The sequence below is a fragment of the Cnephaeus nilssonii genome (genome assembly GCF_951640355.1).
Source record: "Cnephaeus nilssonii genome assembly, chromosome: 6".
Taxonomy (NCBI): Eukaryota; Metazoa; Chordata; class Mammalia; order Chiroptera; family Vespertilionidae; genus Cnephaeus; species Cnephaeus nilssonii.
In genome coordinates, this window is record NC_137077.1 from 1,091,911 (window position 1) to 1,108,174 (window position 16,264).

Genomic DNA, 16,264 nt, shown 5'->3' on the forward strand with positions numbered 1-16,264 from the left:
AGGCACCCAGGCTCGGCCGTCCCACCGAAAAGGTGCCGGCCAGAAGCCCCGGGGCCGGAGGCGGGCAGGCCGAGGGCGAGCCTGCCGGGAACGGACAAGGAAGTCGGCTAGCTCCAGGTTCAGAGCGACCAGAAAGAATGTGACCCACACGTCCACGTGACACGTTCCGTCCACTGGACGGCAATTTATGGACAATTTCCAGGACACGTGATGATGGCTAGGACGCCAGGGCCATGGTAAAATCAGTTTTTTTTTTTTTAAAAAAGTATTTTTACTGATGTCAGAGAGGATGGGAGAGGGAGAAAGAGATAGAAATATCCATGATGAGAGAGAACCATGGATCAGCTGCCTCCGGCACGCCCCACACTGGAGATCGAGCCCGCAACCCGGGCCTGTGCCCCGACCGGGAATTGAACCCTGACCTCCTGGTTCATAGGTCAGCGCTCAACCACGGAGCCTCGCCGGCCGGGCCCATCAGCATTTTGTAGGGAATGACCTCAAAAGCAGAATGACCGTGTTTGGACAGAACGGAATGCTGTGGGCTGTGGCTGCGGGGGGCCGGCGGCGGGCCCGTGGGAAAGGTGGGCTGGGGCGCGGCGGGCTGCGGGCCCGTGGGAAAGGTGGGCTGCGGGGGCGGGCTGCGGGCCCGTGGGAAAGGTGGGCTGGGACACGGCGGGCTGCGGGCCCGTGGGAAAGGTGGGCTGGGGCACGGCGGGCTGCGGGCCCGTGGGAAAGGTGGGCTGGGGCACGGCGGGCTGCGGGCCCGTGGGAAAGGTGGGCTGGGGCGCGGCGGGCTGCGGGCCCGTGGGAAAGGTGGGCTGGGGCACGGCGGGCTGCGGGCCCGTGGGAAAGGTGGGCTGGGGCACGGCGGGCCGCGGGCCCGTGGGAAAGGTGGGCTGGGGCACGGCGGGCTGCGGGCCCGTGGGAAAGGTGGGCTGCGGGGGCGGGCCGCGGGCCCGTGGGAAAGGTGGGCTGGGGCACGGCGGGCTGCGGGCCCGTGGGAAAGGTGGGCTGGGGGGGCGGGCTGCGGGCCCGTGGGAAAGGTGGGCTGGGGCACGGCGGGCTGCGGGCCCGTGGGAAAGGTGGGCTGGGGCGCGGCGGGCTGCGGGCCCGTGGGAAAGGTGGGCTGCGGGGGCGGGCTGCGGGCCCGTGGGAAAGGTGGGCTGGGGCACGCGGGCCGCGGGCGCCGTGGGAAAGGTGGGCTGGGGCACGGCGGGCTGCGGGCCCGTGGGAAAGGTGGGCTGGGGGGGCGGGCCGCGGGCGCCGTGGGAAAGGTGGGCTGGGGCACGGCGGGCTGCGGGCCCGTGGGAAAGGTGGGCTGGGGCACGGCGGCTTCGGTTTCGGGGCGGCGGTTACTCTCCTGCTGCTTCTCCTCTTTCCACGTCCTGTTTGCCAAGTGCCTCCTCGCTGAGCGGCTCCGGCTGCCTCCCCCCGCCCCCCGCCCCCCGCCCCCCGCCCCCCGCCCCGCTTTGTTCTCTCCTGCCCCTCCCCTCCCCTCCCAGGCCTCCTCTCGGTTTCTCGCCTTCCCTCTTGCTCGCGCCCCGAGACCCTCCCCTGGGCCCCGGGCTCTTCATGAGCCCTCGTCTCCAGCGTGGACAGGACAGCTGCCCGGAGGTGCCCTCCGCGTGGGGCCCTCCCCAGAGCGGCTCCCAGGGGCCCGTGGAGAAACCTGCTCCGTGAGACCCCCAGAGAGCTGGGCCCGCACGGCGCAGGTTCTGGGAAGCAAGCCTGGCGTCCAGTCGGTCCCAGTCTTAAATCACCCCCTTTTCTGCCGGCTCACCCCGCACCCAGAGCCCCCACTTCGCTGAGCGGGCGTGTTCCCTCTCGTTGGCCATCAGCTCGGCATTCTAAATGGGCTCCCAGGCGGCGGGAGCTGTGGCTTCCCCGTACCGGGAGGCGGGGCCCTGCGGGCAGAGGGCGGCCGGCCTGGTGGGAGCAGGGCCTTCACCACACAGCCGCCCTCGGGGACGCAGCTCCTTCAGGAAACAGCCCCCGTGTTCAGGAGGCTCCACAGGGGCCCTGAACCTGGGTGAAGGGAGGGTGTGGCGACTCCCTGGGCCTGAGCCCCCCACCCCCCTCTGTCGGGGACCCACGGGTCTGATGGGGGGCTCCCTCCGCACCCGGGGTGGGAGGGGGCTCCTGAACGGCTCTCTTGTCCGAGTGAGGGGTTTTCTCCTGAAGCGGCGGGTCTGGCAGGTCTGCGCGTTCTCCAGAGTCACTCGCGCCTTTCCCCCCGTTTGTCCAGCTCCCACTAGCAGCCCTCTGGGACCAGATCCTGAGTGCGCTCCGGGGTGCGCAGTGAGCCAATCGCACTCCCTCCCCTCGGGACCCTGCGTTCTTAGGAACAAACCGAAAAGGAACATTTTAGAAAGACCCCGAGGGACGTGATAGGCGGATGGGTGGGGAGCGCAGTTAGCTAAGACAAGTCGGGACATCGCATTGGATGGCAGTGGATTCGGGGTGGGGGGAGCCCGTGCCTGGCGTGCTTGGGGGAGACCCACTTGCGTGGCAGACGGTGCCCTGCCTGGTCTCTGTCCCCACGTCGCCGGTGGGCACAGCGGGGCGGATCCTGTGGGACGCTGTGCAGGTGCGGCCTCTCGTCCGTCCGCCGGCTGCTGGCCAGGCCCCTGGTGTCGCTCCTTCTTCCGGAGAGAGCATCGCGCTCGTGGGTTCTGTGGGCCGGCAGCTCGTGATGAGCACAATGCCCGGGCGGCCTGGTTCCTGCGGGCGGCCCGGCCGTGCCCTCCCTGGCCGGCCCCCTTCTCCAGGGCTCAGCCCCCGCGTGACCTGCCCCGCTTGGCCCGCAGGTTCGCCACCCGGGAGAGGAATGGCCTGCTGCTCTACAACGGCCCGCTTCAACGAGAAGCACGACTTCATCGCCCTGGAGGTGGTGGGCGAGCAGGTGCAGCTCACCTTCTCGGCAGGTAGGCCCCGCGGGGAGCCCCTCGCCTCGCCACCTCCCGGGTGCTCCCGCCCTGGTTCCGGGTTCGGTCCGCCCTGCAGCGTTATTATTTATTAAATGTATCTTTATTGATGTCAGAGAGGAAGGGAGAGGGAGATAGAGACATCGATGATGAGAGAGAAACATCGTCGATCGGCTGCCTCCTGCACGCCTCACCCTGGGGATCCAGCCCACAACCCGGGCCTGTGCCCTGACGGGGAATGGGACCGTGACCTCCTGGTCCATAGGCCGACACTCAACCGCTGAGCCAGGCCGGCCGGGCCGCGGCGGCGTTATTTATGTGGGGGCTCCGAAGACGCAGCGCCGTTTCCCAAACCCGGGGGCTCCCTGAGGGGGTGACGTGTGGACGGAAGACATTCACAAGCTGGAGACACGGTGTCCTGGTCGTTAGGAGAGATCCTGGATCCGGACGCTCGGGAGGACTCCAGCCTCCGTGGCCGCTGACCTGTTTTTTCTCCCCTCCTGCCCCCCAGGTGAGACCACGACCACGGTGGCCCCGCAGGTGCCTGGGGGCGTGAGTGACGGGCAGTGGCACGTGGTGCAGGTGCAGTATTACAACAAGGTAGGCTGGCCACGCCGTTCCCGCCGGGCCCCACGCCATTCCCGCCAGGCCCCACGCCGCTTCCCGCCGGGCCCCACGCCGTTCCCGCCGGGCCCCACGCCGTTCCCGCCGGGCCCCACACCGCTTCCCGCCGGGCCCCACGCCATTCCCGCCGGGCCCCACGCCGTTCCCGCCGGGCCCCACGCCGTTCCCGCCGGGCCCCACACCGCTTCCCGCCGGGCCCCACGCCATTCCCGCCGGGCCCCACGCCCTTCCCGCCGGGCCCCACACCACTTCCCGCCGGGCCCCACGCCCTTCCCGCCGGGCCCCACGCCATTCCCGCCGGGCCCCACGCCCTTCCCGCCGGGCCCCACGCCATTCCCGCCGGGCCCCACACCGTTCCCCGCCGGGCCCCACGCCATTCCCGCCGGGCCCCACGCCCTTCCCGCCGGGCCCCACGCCGTTCCCCGCCGGGCCCCACGCCGCTTCCCGCCGGGCCCCACGCCCTTCCCGCCGGGCCCCACGCCGCTTCCCGCCGGGCCCCACGCCGCTTCCCGCCGGGCCCCACGCCCTTCCCGCCGGGCCCCACGCCCTTCCCGCCGGGCCCCACACCACTTCCCGCCGGGCCCCACGCCCTTCCCGCCGGGCCCCACGCCCTTCCCGCCGGGCCCCACGCCGTTCCCGCCGGGCCCCACGCCCTTCCCGCCGGGCCCCACGCCCTTCCCGCCGGGCCCCACGCCCTTCCCGCCGGGCCCCACGCCCTTCCCGCCGGGCCCCACGCTGTTCCCGCCGGGCCCCACGCCGTTCCCCGCCGGGCCCCACGCCGTTCCCGCCGGGCCCCACGCCCTTCCCGCCGGGCCCCACGCCGTTCCCCGCCGGGCCCCACGCCGTTCCCGCCGGGCCCCACGCCGTTCCCGCCGGGCCCCACGCCCTTCCCGCCGGGCCCCACGCCGTTCCCGCCGGGCCCCACGCCGTTCCCGCCGGGCCCCACGCCCTTCCCGCCGGGCCCCACGCCCTTCCCGCCGGGCCCCACGCCGTTCCCGCCGGGCCCCACGCCGTTCCCGCCGGGCCCCACGCCCTTCCCGCCGGGCCCCACGCCGTTCCCGCCGGGCCCCACGCCGTTCCCGCCGGGCCCCACGCCCTTCCCGCCGGGCCCCACGCCCTTCCCGCCGGGCCCCACGCCGTTCCCGCCGGGCCCCACGCCGTTCCCGCCAGGCCCCACGCCCTTCCCGCCGGGCCCCACGCCGTTCCCGCCGGGCCCCACGCCGTTCCCGCCAGGCCCCACGCCGTTCCCCGCCGGGCCCCACGCCGTTCCCGCCAGGCCCCACGCCCTTCCCGCCGGGCCCCACACTGTTCCCGCCAGGCCCCACGCCCTTCCCGCCGGGCCCCACGCCCTTCCCGCCGGGCCCCACGCCGTTCCCGCCGGGCCCCACGCCGTTCCCGCCGGGCCCAGCAGCTTGCCCGTCCACGACACGTCTGCTCTGAGATTGTAAAAACATGTGCTGGTTGAGACGTTCCTTAGGAGATGAGCCTGTGTTGAGGGTCCGTGTGACTGCACCAAGCCGGTGCTGGGCAAGATACCCCCCCAGGGAGCTCCGGGCGGGGAGTGGGGAGGGCGGGGACACGGGGAGCAGCGATCACCCCACCGGGAAGGGCTTAGAAAGGCTTCATTCCCTGCCGCCGCCTCGGCCGCGCCGTTCCTGGAGGTGAACGTGCCGGCCGTTCAGAGCTGGCACCGATGCCCCGTTGGCCAGGTGGCACCGGAGCGTCCGAGGGCCTCAGAGGAGATGCAGGGATGGGGCAGGCATTTCTGGTTTCATTTTATCTCGCGGGTTCCTGGCTGGTAAGGAAAGGTGTTGTGGGTTTTCGCATTGAAATGCGCAGCTGGTCTCCACGGCTGTGGCTCTGCCCCCCAGTGCCCTCCCTCCCGGTGGACGTGGCCCCCCCCGCCCGGGTCTGCGCTGGCCTGTCCCCCGCCCAGGCGTTCCCGGGCCGGGCTGAGCCTGGCTGGCGGCGAGGGGCCTCCCTCTGAGAAGCAGACGTGGACAGTGGTGGGGGGGGGGGGTTGTTTGTTCCTTCACGGCCACACCAGTGACTGACCCCCCCTCCCCCCACGGGCCTGAGGTCCTCGCTGTCCTCGCCCCAGCCTGCCACCGCTGCCCTCTGCCCCCCGGGGCTGCCCTTCACCCCCGTCCTGCTGGGGTCCCTTCCCAGGCACCCCCATGGTGACCAGTTTTCGTCCGATGTCCCCAGCCCGTGGGCAGGAGCTGCCCGCGTCACCGCACAGGGCGGGGGCCGGCCGGTTCTGACCCGCATGTGGATCTCTGGGCCTTACCCGCCGTGGGGTGGAGGAGAAGTTGGGGGGGTGCCCGTCTGAAGTGACTCCGGGTGGAACCTGAGGACGAAGGGGAGGAGGTTCCCGGCGCCTGGGAGGGTCTGACTCCCGCAGCCCCGTGGGCCCGCTGCCCGTTACTGCTGTCTGGGGGTGGCCTTGGCCGTGCCTGGATGGCCTGCGGAGGGATGTGGGAGCGAGGAGAGGAAGTGCGAGGGGCGCAGTGGCTGAGTCGATGGAACAGCGGACCTCACAGACGGAGATGACCGGGCGCGACTCCCGTCTCGGGCTGGCGTCCCCGCGTCTCCGCCTGACCCGGTGGCCCTGGCCGTTGGGACAGTCCTTGGCCGGTGTGAGGTGCTCTCACCTGCCGCTCTCGGGAAGCACCTGGTGCGGGGGCGGCACAGAGCCCCCACCCCGTCTGGCCCTCCGGGCTCCCGGGTGGAGGCAGTCGGGTTTTCTGGCCCAAACACGTCCAGGCTTTTGTCGCGACACCGCGCACGCCCTTGAGTAGAGAGGGGGCGCCCTCACTGCCCGCTCACTGCTCCGGGGCCGGCGTCGCCACCTCGCGAGAACGCCCCCCCCTCCTGTGGGCTGTGCTCGCCTCTGGGCCGCCCCGGCCTCCGGCCCCTCCGGTTGGCAGGAGCTGGGCATGGGGGTCAGCGGTCCCCGAGGTGTGTGCTTCGGGGGGAGGGGTGGGGCGGCGGGGGAGGGGTGGGGCGGCGGGGGAGGGGTGGGGCGGCGTGCCCGGCAGGGGCAGGCCAGTGGGGGTGGGGGTGGCGTGCCCGGCGGGGGCAGGCCAGTGGGGGCAGCCGGGTGACCCTCGGGCCCTTGCCCCGCGTCAGGGAAACAGGAAGCACGTGGCCATTCGCCCTCCCGCCCGTGTGGGAGCCCGTCTCCGGGGCGGCGGCGGCTTTGGCTACGGAGAGCCCGCACGGGCACGTCCCGGAAGCCTCTGCGATGGCTGCAGCCACAGCGTCACAGCTGAGCGGGGACAGCAGCGCTGGCTGGCTCGCCACGCGAGGCCTTCGCCCATTGCCCATCGCTCTGCACCTGGCCCGTTGCCGGGACCCCCAGGAGCACCAAGGAGCCCCGGAACGTCCGGAGGAAGGAGGGGCCCCGCCCGCCCGTGAGGACAGGCAGGTGGCGGATCCCTGATCCCGCCGGCCCCACCCCGCCCCGTCCCGCTGCCTGTCAGCGCAGAGCTGAGCCCTCCCCCCCCCCCACCCCAGCCCAGCCATTTCCTGTCGCCTGAGGCTGTTTCATGGAGGAAACCAGGCCAATTGCTCCGTGTGCTGCTGCCTCTGGCACGCCAAGCCCCACATGCAACCCTACATGCAGCCCCACATGCAACCCCACACGCAATGCTCAGATCTGGGCCTCTGCCTCTGGGCCGTGGCTCTTGGGACTCCTGTCCCTGCTCTCCCAGGTGTGTCCAGGCACTACCAAGGTCACCCCCTGCCACCCCCAGACAGCAGATGAGCCTGTGTTGAGGGTCCGTGTGACTGGTGGGGCTGGGCGGGCTTGGGGGCGCACTTGGGGGGCAGAGGCACTGCTGGCCGAAGCCAGGAGGCCGCTGGGATGAGCAGGGAAGGCGGCTGGGAATGGTGCGTAAGGGGCAGCCGCCCTGCACTCGGGGCATGCTCCCGGCTCGGGTCCACCAGCAGCCCAGCCCGGGCTGGCTGGGCAGGTCGTGGTGGGTGACCCCTCCCCGGGCTAGCTGGGCAGGTCGTGGTGGGTGACCCCTCCCCGGGTTGGCTGTGGCAGGTCATGGTGGGTGACCCCTCCCCGGGCTGGCTGGGCAGGTTGTGGTGGGTGACCCCTCCCCGGGCTGGCTGGGCAGGTCGTGGTGGGTGACCCCTCCCCGGGTTGGCTGTGGCAGGTCATGGTGGGTGACCCCTCCCCGGGCTGGCTGGGCAGGTTGTGGTGGGTGACCCCTCCCCGGGCAGCAGCGGTGCCCTCCATGCCAACCCTAGCTGGTTGCTTTTTTTTATTGATGTCAGAGAGGAAGGGAGAGGGAGACTGAGATAGAAACATCAACGATGAGAAAGCATCATCGATCGGCTGCCTCCTGCATGCCCCCCACTGGGGATCCAGCCCACAACCTGGGCACGTGCCCTGACTTGGAATCGAACTGTGACCTCCAGGTTCAGAGGTCGACGCACAACCCCTGAGCCGTGCCAGACAACGCGTCTGAATAATTGGCCACAGCAGATGCCGGCGGCCAGCAGCCCCGACACCCCTCAGCGCCCACCGACCAGCGCTGCTTCAGGCGCCCTCCCTGAACCCTGCTTCTCCGAGATGGGGTTCATTTAAGTGCATCCTGGGTGGGAATTCTCTGGGGGCCCTGGGACCCGCAGTTTGCCCTGGGAGCCCGCCTGGGCTCTTTTCTCAATCAGGGTCCCCACAGGAAACAGAGGGAACCCTAAACAGGTGGTGCCCGGGAGGCTGATTACCAGGGGGATCTCGGGACCTGGCCTGGGACCGCCCGTAGTCCCGAGGCCTAGGGAGAGGGCCGAGTGGAACCCAGTCCCGGCCTCCGCGGAGGGACACGGCAGCCTGGCCCCTCCCGGCTGCTCCGCCCACCCTCCCTCTGGTCTCCCTCTGGTCTCCCGTGGCCAAAGCCAGCCTGCAGCCCGAGCACGGGGACCCCCGGTCAGGGCCGTGCCCACGGGAGCAGGGCAGTCGCTGGCTCCCTCCGCTGGTGGCGTTTTAGAGGGAAGGTCTGTCGTGGGCATGGCCTTCCGAGGTGCTGAGGGCACGCAGGAGTCGCGTGTTTCTGGGGAGGCATTTTCAGAGGCAGGCGCTTTGCACAAACACGTTGAGCTCCGTCTGGCCTGGAGGGAGCAGCAGAGCCCCGCCCACACCCGCCTCGGAGGTTGGGGCTCGCCGGGAGGATTTGGGACCATCCCCACGTCACAGAGGTCGTTTTCCGAGGCTTTTGTAGAAGACGGGTGAGCACCCCCCACCCGCCTGCCGGAGGGTGAATGCGCCGGCGGAAGTCTGTCGGGATCCGGAGAGACTTCTTACGCCTGGAACTCGGGTGTGGCCGAGCCAGGGCTCTTTTAAGTGACTGTCCTATGGCGCCACCTCGCCGGTCCCTCCCCTCCCCCCACGGCAGGTACAGGGATGTCTGGGTGGCATTGTTCTGTTTGTCATAGAGCGCTCCCCGCCCCCCAAAGCCTGGCCTGTGGCCTGTGTCCAGAAAGGTGGGAAGTGGCTGTTAGCGACAGGCAGGATTGTATCTTTCCCCAAACGGTGAGAACGAGGCATTTGTTACTGTCTTTGTCTGAGGAAGAGACGTCGATGTGTTGCCTCACTTATTTATGCATCGCTGGTGGTTTCTTGTATGTGCCCTACTGGGGACGGAACCCGCAACCTTGGCGTGTGGGGACGACCCTCCAACCAGCCGAGCTCCCCAGCTGGGTCTGTCTTTGTTGTTTTTAAATAAAAGTGGGTGCCCGGTTCTCTCCTAGAATCCAACTCACAGAACCAGTTCAGACGTACTGAACAGAGGACAGGGTCGTCCTTGAAGTGGAGTGTCCTGCAGCCGTGACAGCTCTGCGCACCCAGGCGGAGAGATGTCTGAGGATGTTGTCGATAGATAACAAAGCATGTTACCGCCTAGCCGGTGTGGCTCAGTGGTGGAACGTTGACCTTTGAACCAGGAGGTCACGGTTCAATTCCCGGTCAGGGCAGGTGCCCAGGTTGTGGATGCAATCCCCAGTAAGGGTTGTGCACGAGGCAGCCGATCAATGATTCTCTCTCATCATTCATATTTCTACCTCTCAATATAGTTATTTCTTTTCTCAATCATCATGATTTAAACCACCTCCTAACCCCTCCAGGTGACTGCCTCACTCAGCTACCACCCTCACTTGCCCTCAGCCCCCACCAGCTACCCCCACCACCCTTGTCATGCAGCCCCGGGTGTGTAAGCTGCTGCCTCGTTTGTCCTGACTGTGCCGACTGACTCCAATGGTGTGGCAAAGAGAAGGCCTAACGGAGACTTGACTGCAGCATTCAGTTACTCAGAAAAGAAGGAAGCAAGTTTGTTTAGAATTTTAAAAAATGAAATACAAAATAGCAAAAGATGTGGGGTGCAGTTAGAGCAGTGCTGAGAGGTAAATTCGTAGCACTACAATACTTACATGAGAAAAGAGGAAAAGTCTCAAGTCAATAATCTAAGCTCCCACCTCAAGAACTTGGAAAAAGAAGAGCAAAATAAGCCCAGAGCATGTAGGGGGAAAGAAACAATAAAATAACAGCAGAAACCAGTGACGTTGAAAACAGAAAAACAGAGAAAAATCAACGAAACAAAGAGCTTTGGAAAGGTAAAAAACCTTGACAAATATTCTGGCGAGACTAACAAGGAAAGAGAGAAGACGTGGATTACTAACATCGAGAATAAATCCCCAGTTCCTCAAAAAACATGAACTACCACAACTCACCCAATATAAAAAGTAATTTGAATGACCATGTTACCCTTCAGGAAGTGGAATTTGTAATTTAAAAACTCCCCCAAGCGAGCCCTAGCCGGTGTGGCTCCGTGGATAGAGCGTCAGCCTGCCTACTAAAGGGTCCCGGGTTCCATTCCTGGTCAGGGCACAGGCCTGGGTTTCGGGCTCGATCCCCAGTAGGGGGCGTGCAGGAGGCAGCCGATCCATGATTCTCTCTCATCATGGATGTTTCTATCTCTCTCTCTCCCTCTCCATTCCTCTCTGAAATAAGTAAAAATATATATTTTAAAAAAACCAAACACCTCCCCAAATGAACTCTGCAGGCCCAGGTGGTCTCGCTGGGACCCCTGTCAGATGTCAGGAGTTGCATCAGAAAGGAGAAAAGCGGGGAGCACCTGCCGCTCCCTTGGTGAGGGGAGTTGTGCCCTGAGACCCCGAGCAGATGAAGACAGCCCCGACGGGAAAGCCACGGCCACGCCCCTCGTGGAGGCAGACACCCCCTGCCCACGCGGAAACCTGCCCACGGGTGCCCACAGCCGCTCTCTTCACAACAGCCGCCAACGGGAGGGACACGGCGTGGCTGCGCGGGCGGCGGCGGGGTCCCCGTGGAGGTGGAAACGCCCCACCTCCTGATGATCAGCGGCCGCGCCTGGGCCGTGTGGGGCCCCCTCCTGCGGGGTGGCTCGTGTCGGTGGGAGCGGGTGAGGTGTCAGGTCTCTAGTGCGTTTGCTCGAATGTGCATCTACAACGCTCTCTCGATGGAGAGCTCCGGCCTCCCACAGCGGTACGCGTCGTGCTGGCGTGCGCGTCCGTCTTTCCCGAAGGCCGCCCGCCCCTCAGGAAGCAAGGCCACGAGCAGCCCGCGGCCGGCAGCGTTCCTGGTCACAACCCCCCCCCCCCCCCCCCCCAGCGTGTGGTGGGAACATCAGGCGTCTGTTCTTCCTCGTGGTTCTGAGACGGGGGCGCTATTGAGGCTGTTCTCTTAACGGGTCTCCCCCCATGTGCGTGTGGGAATCAGGTTGGGGAGCAGGGAGGCGGCTTCTGTGTCCGGCTTCGACCTGCCTGCGCGGGATCACTCATTCCCCGGTGCTTTCCTCAAAGGCCCGGCAGGAGGCCGCTGGGGGTGGGATTATGAACCAGTTCCCATTTCTTCTTTTATTTATAATTTTTATTACCCTCCTCACTGGAGGATATTTTCCCCGTTGGTTTTAGGGAGAGTGGAAGTGAGGCTGAAGGGAAGAGAGGAGAGAGAGAGAGAAACGTTGATGTGAGGGAGACACATCCATGGGTTGCCTCCTCCATGAGCCCCAATGGGGCGGGGACCCCACAGCCCAGGTATGTGCCCTTGGCCGGAATCGAACCTGGGACGCTTCGGGTTGAGGGCGGGTGCTCTAACCACTGAGCTGCCGGCCAGGGCTGATTTCTTCTTCTAAGCTTTCTGTTGGAAAAGTCACCTCACTCAATGTCCACGACACGGAAGCTGAGGTTCTAGAAGTTTCCGTGAGCTTTTGTGAAGCACAGGGAGCCTTTATCGTGAAGCGCGGGCCAGACGGGCACCTTGTTCCCCATCTGCACCGGGCTCCCTGGCTTTGCTCCTCCCACGGACCCTGCCGAGCGGACACCTGTGTCAGAGGAGCGTGTGGGGACAGCTGCACTGTCCTTCCCGTGAGCCCCGTCTCAGCCAGCCCCCCTCCCGCTCCCCCCTAACCCCCAGCCCAGCCGAGCCCCCCGCTCCCCCTCCCCCCCATCCCAGCCAGCCCCCCCTCCCGCTCCCCCCTAACCCCCCGGCCCAGCTGAGCCCCCCCTGTATCCCCCCCACATCTCAGTCGGCCCTTCTGTTGCTCTCCGGCCGCGTGTCCTGCTTGGGCGGCCGTTTCTCGGGGGAATGGCTCGGCCGTGGCTGCCCCCTGGACAGGCGATGGATGCCGCGCATCTGTGGGTCAGAGGGGGCGTCTCCTCCCGGAAACAGCACCCGGAGAGGAGGGGCCCGGCGGCCTGGAGCCGGGCAGGGTCGCCCGCTTCCTGTCCTGAGCAGCCTGGCGGGCGGGCGGGAGCCACCTGCTGTGGAAACTGTTCCCAGCGACAGCGCAGCCCCGCCCGGGCCCTGTCCAGCCCGTCATGGAAAGTCCCGCAGGCCGGGCGTCCCGGCCTCCCCTCCTCCCCCTGCCGCCGCCTGGCACCCCACCCGTACCCAGCTCCCCCTTCACTTCCCTCCGAGGCCTGGGAATGAGATGCAGCCCCCGTGTCCCCCTTCCCGGCTCTCCACCCCCACCCCTGGGACGAGGACGGTTACTGACTGAGGAGGGGAAACTGAGGCCCAGAGGGAGGGGCCTGGCAGCTCACCTACCCTGTGGGCCCTCCGAGCCTGCGCCTCACCCCCTTCCCCTCAGTCTCCTCTGAGCTTCCTGCCTCCCAGCTCAGCGTGCCCCGATCTCACTCCACTCCCAGCCCGGCACCCTCATGGCCTGCCGGCGGGGAGCGGGGCAGGGGAGGCTGGTCAGAGCGAGGTGGAGCCAGGGCAGGCCTGGAGTCTGGGGGGTCCTGGCGTCTCTGCTGCTGTGCACACTCTGGGCACACGGGCTTGTGAGGGTCCCAGCAGGAGCAGGCTGGGCTTTGCAGCAGTGTGTGTGCATGTGTGCAAGTGAGTGTGTGTGTGCACATGTGCGTGTGGCCTAGTGAGTGTGTGGTGTGTGCACACACAGTGAGTGTGGGCCGGTGAGTGTGTGCATATGCACGGTGAGTGGGAGCTGGTGAGTGTGTGTGCACGTGAGTGTGAGCTGGTGAGTGTGTGTGCATGTGTGCACATGGGTGAGTGTGTGTGCACGTGGGTGAGTGTGTGAACAGATGCCCTGTGACCTGAAATCCTCGTGGCCCAGAGGGACATTGTCATTGCACAAAGCCGTCTGTCCTTTCTCTCCGGGGACAATGTGGGCTCAGCCCGGGGCCCATCTCGGGGGCAGGAGCCCCTCGTGGCGGGGGATGGCAGCAGTCAGATCTGTGGTCCCACTGTGCAGGGACATGAGCTCCGGTGGGTGCCCGAGGCCCCCCCAGTTCATGCCGAGCAGCAGCGACCCCTCTGAGGAGGACCAGGTCCTTCCCAGGACGGGGTCCGGTGTCTTAAAGAATGCTGCCCGGAGAGGGCTGGCTGCTTTTGGTCCTTAACGTTAAACTCAAGGAAGTACTTTTGCAACTTAATGTTGGGGAACTCAGCTTTTGCCCGCAATTTAACTGACTAAAGAAGGCAAAACTTTTTAAAATATATTTTTTTATTGATTTCAGAGAGGAAGGGAGAGAGAGAGAGAGAAATATTGATGAGATAGAGACATCGATCAGCTGCCTCCCGGGGACCGAGCCCACAGCCTGGGCCTGTGCCCTGACGGGAATCGAACCATGACCTCCTGGTTTCTGGGTCGACACTCCACCGCTGAGCCACGCTGGCCGAGCGAAGGCAAGACTTTTTAATGCTGCGGAAAAGGCCCCGGCCCCGACGGCAGGCGCGGTGAGGCGGGCCGGGGAACCAGGCCGCGCTGCAGAGCCTCCGCCCGGCCGCTGGTGACCGCCCCGGTGAGAGACCGCCGGGCCTGGGGCAGCCATTGTCCTTGCAGAGGCTCTGCAGCCTTCGGGCCAGTCCCCGGCCTCGGGGGAGCCGCCGGTCGGCGAGGCCTTACCGTGTGGCCGGGTGGGGAGCAGGTGAAATGGACGGGCGTGGGGTCTGTTCGCGTGCCCGCGCATGGCCGAGCCGCCCGGGGCCTGGCATTCCTGTGAGCGGGCAGGGGAGGTCCCCGCGAAAGGAGCTGGGAAGGCGGGGGGCGGACCAGCAGAGATGAGAAAGTCCTTGACAAGAGGGGGGAGGCGTTGGCAAGGGTGGGAGCGTCCGGGTGAGCTGCCTGTCCCCCAACCTGTCTTCCTGCATTCCTGCTCCCCTTCCCTGTGGGTGCTGGGCGGGGGGCACCTGCGTGGGGGCCTGACCAGGGAGGGGTCCTGGCGGGGCTCGGCCTGCCTGAGGAGTCACACCTGCATGGTGCAGGTGGGGAAGTTGGGGCTCGGGGAGTGGTCTCCCCAGATCAGGCCCCATCACCTGCCTGCAGGTGTGGGAGCCCAACCCAGGCCGCCCGGGCCTCCAGTTTGAGTTCCGACAAAGGCCTGTCGGGAGCTTCTTAGGGAATTCGGTTTGGTTCCTGGAAGTGTGTGTGTGTGAGAGTGTGTGTGTGTGTGTGAGTATGTGTGTGTGTGTATGTGAGTGTGTGTGTGTATGTGAGTGTGTGTGTGAGTGCGTGTGTGTGTGAGTGTGTGTGTGAGTGTGTGTGAGTATGTGTGTATGTGAGTGTGTGTGTATAAGTGTGTGTATGTGAGTGTGTGTGTGTGTGAGTGTGTGTGTGTGTGAGTGTGTGTGTGAGTGTGTGTGTATGTGAGTGTGTGTGTGAGTGTGTGTGTGTGAGTGTGTGTGTGTGTGTGTGAGTGTGTGAGTGTGTGTGTGTGTGAGTGTGTGTGTGTGAGTGTGTGTGTGTGAGAGAGTGTGTGTGTGTGTGAGTGTGTGTGAGTGTGTATGTGAGTGTGTGTGTGTGTGAGTGTGTGTGTGTGTGTGAGTGTGTGAGTGTGTGTGTGTTTTCTCCACGTGACCTGGTCCACCGATGAGCCTCAGAGAAACGCCGGCTTGCCTCTGAGGGTGCCTGTCAGCTCTGTGCCAGGACCAGCAGGCTCTTGCCCACGTGTCTTGGCGCGGCTGTCGCCGTGGGCTGGTTCGGCACGCCCAGGCGCCGGGCCTGATCGCGCCGTGAGACGCGCCCACACGCTACCTGCGCAGGCTGCCCTGACGGTGTGACATGCCTGCTGCCCAGCCGTCCGTGGATTATTGGATATGAAGTCCTTTAACCGTTCCTGACACGAGCACGGATCCAGTTGTGCCCCCGGACCTGGGCCTCCCGGTGTCTGGTTTCAGCGCCCAGGCCTCCCCGCTGCCCCCAGCGTTTGAAACCGAGCCCCGGCAGGGCCCCAGGAGGGCCCGTCGGTAACGGGTAAAAGGCTGTGGAAATGTGAGCGCTCTGAGGACAAGCGCTTTGTGCACTGAAGCCCCGCCGCCTTTAGAGGGTCTGAATGCAGTCCCTCGCCGGGAGGGCGGGCCTGAGGGCGGGGAGAGGACACCCTCCCAGGTGGGGGCCGGCTGACGGGCCGGGAATCGGGAACCCGCACAGGTTTGAAAGCGTGTGGCCCCCTGAAGCCGCGGCGGCCTGCAGGCATTCGCTGAGCTGGTGGCGGGTGGGGGGGGGGGCCATGGTGGGTCTGTCTCACTGGTCCCGCCCACTGCCACCTGCCGGGCACGGGCGGCTGCAGCCCACCATCTGGCTGCGTTCACCTGCAGTTGGCAAATCTGTGCCTGCTCGACCCCAGATGCCCAGGCCTGGCTCCTGCAGGGGCGGGGTGCAGGGAGGGTCCTCGGCTTGGCCGGCTGCCCCGTGTAGACCCGCCACACCCCAGGAGGGAAGGGGCAGGGCCCGTCGTGTGCCTGGCACCCTTCCGATGTGAGAATCGTGAAGATACTCGGCATTGCCACGTAGGCTTTTTCTGTGTGAAAGTGGGTGGCAAGCTTTACAGATTCATCTTAGAAACGCAAGGAGCGGCGTATTCGTCTTCCCCTTTATCTCTCTCTCACACACACACACCCCCGCCCCCCTCGTGCCAGCACAGCCACGCGCTTTCCCCTCGGCCGGCGTCACCCCTCGTCCTCCGTGCTCCCCGGGCAGCGGCGGCCACGCTCTCCTTTCAGACCCGGGAGGGGGACACACGGACGTCGGCGGGCGCTGTCGCCCTGTCCGATTTCTTTCCACCAGAGCGTCACCCTCCCCGCTCCGGCAGGCCCAGCAGCGCGGGGTGGGCTGTCCTTCCGTGACACAGTCCGGGGACCTGAGCCCAGGCCACACACACGTGCCGGCGTCCGCGGTTCTCCCCCCCCCCCCCCGTCCCGGTCACCC

General features: G+C 66.6%; 1 protein-coding gene across 1 annotated transcript in view; it reads left to right on the plus strand.

The window, feature by feature from the left end:
• Positions 1-16,264, plus strand: part of CELSR1 (cadherin EGF LAG seven-pass G-type receptor 1) — a 103,601-nt gene that overhangs the window by 51,610 nt on the left and 35,727 nt on the right. The window contains 3 exon segments of the mRNA XM_079774575.1: positions 2,808-2,850; positions 2,852-2,924; positions 3,436-3,524. Coding sequence (XP_079630701.1) covers positions 2,808-2,850; positions 2,852-2,924; positions 3,436-3,524 — 205 coding nt within the window.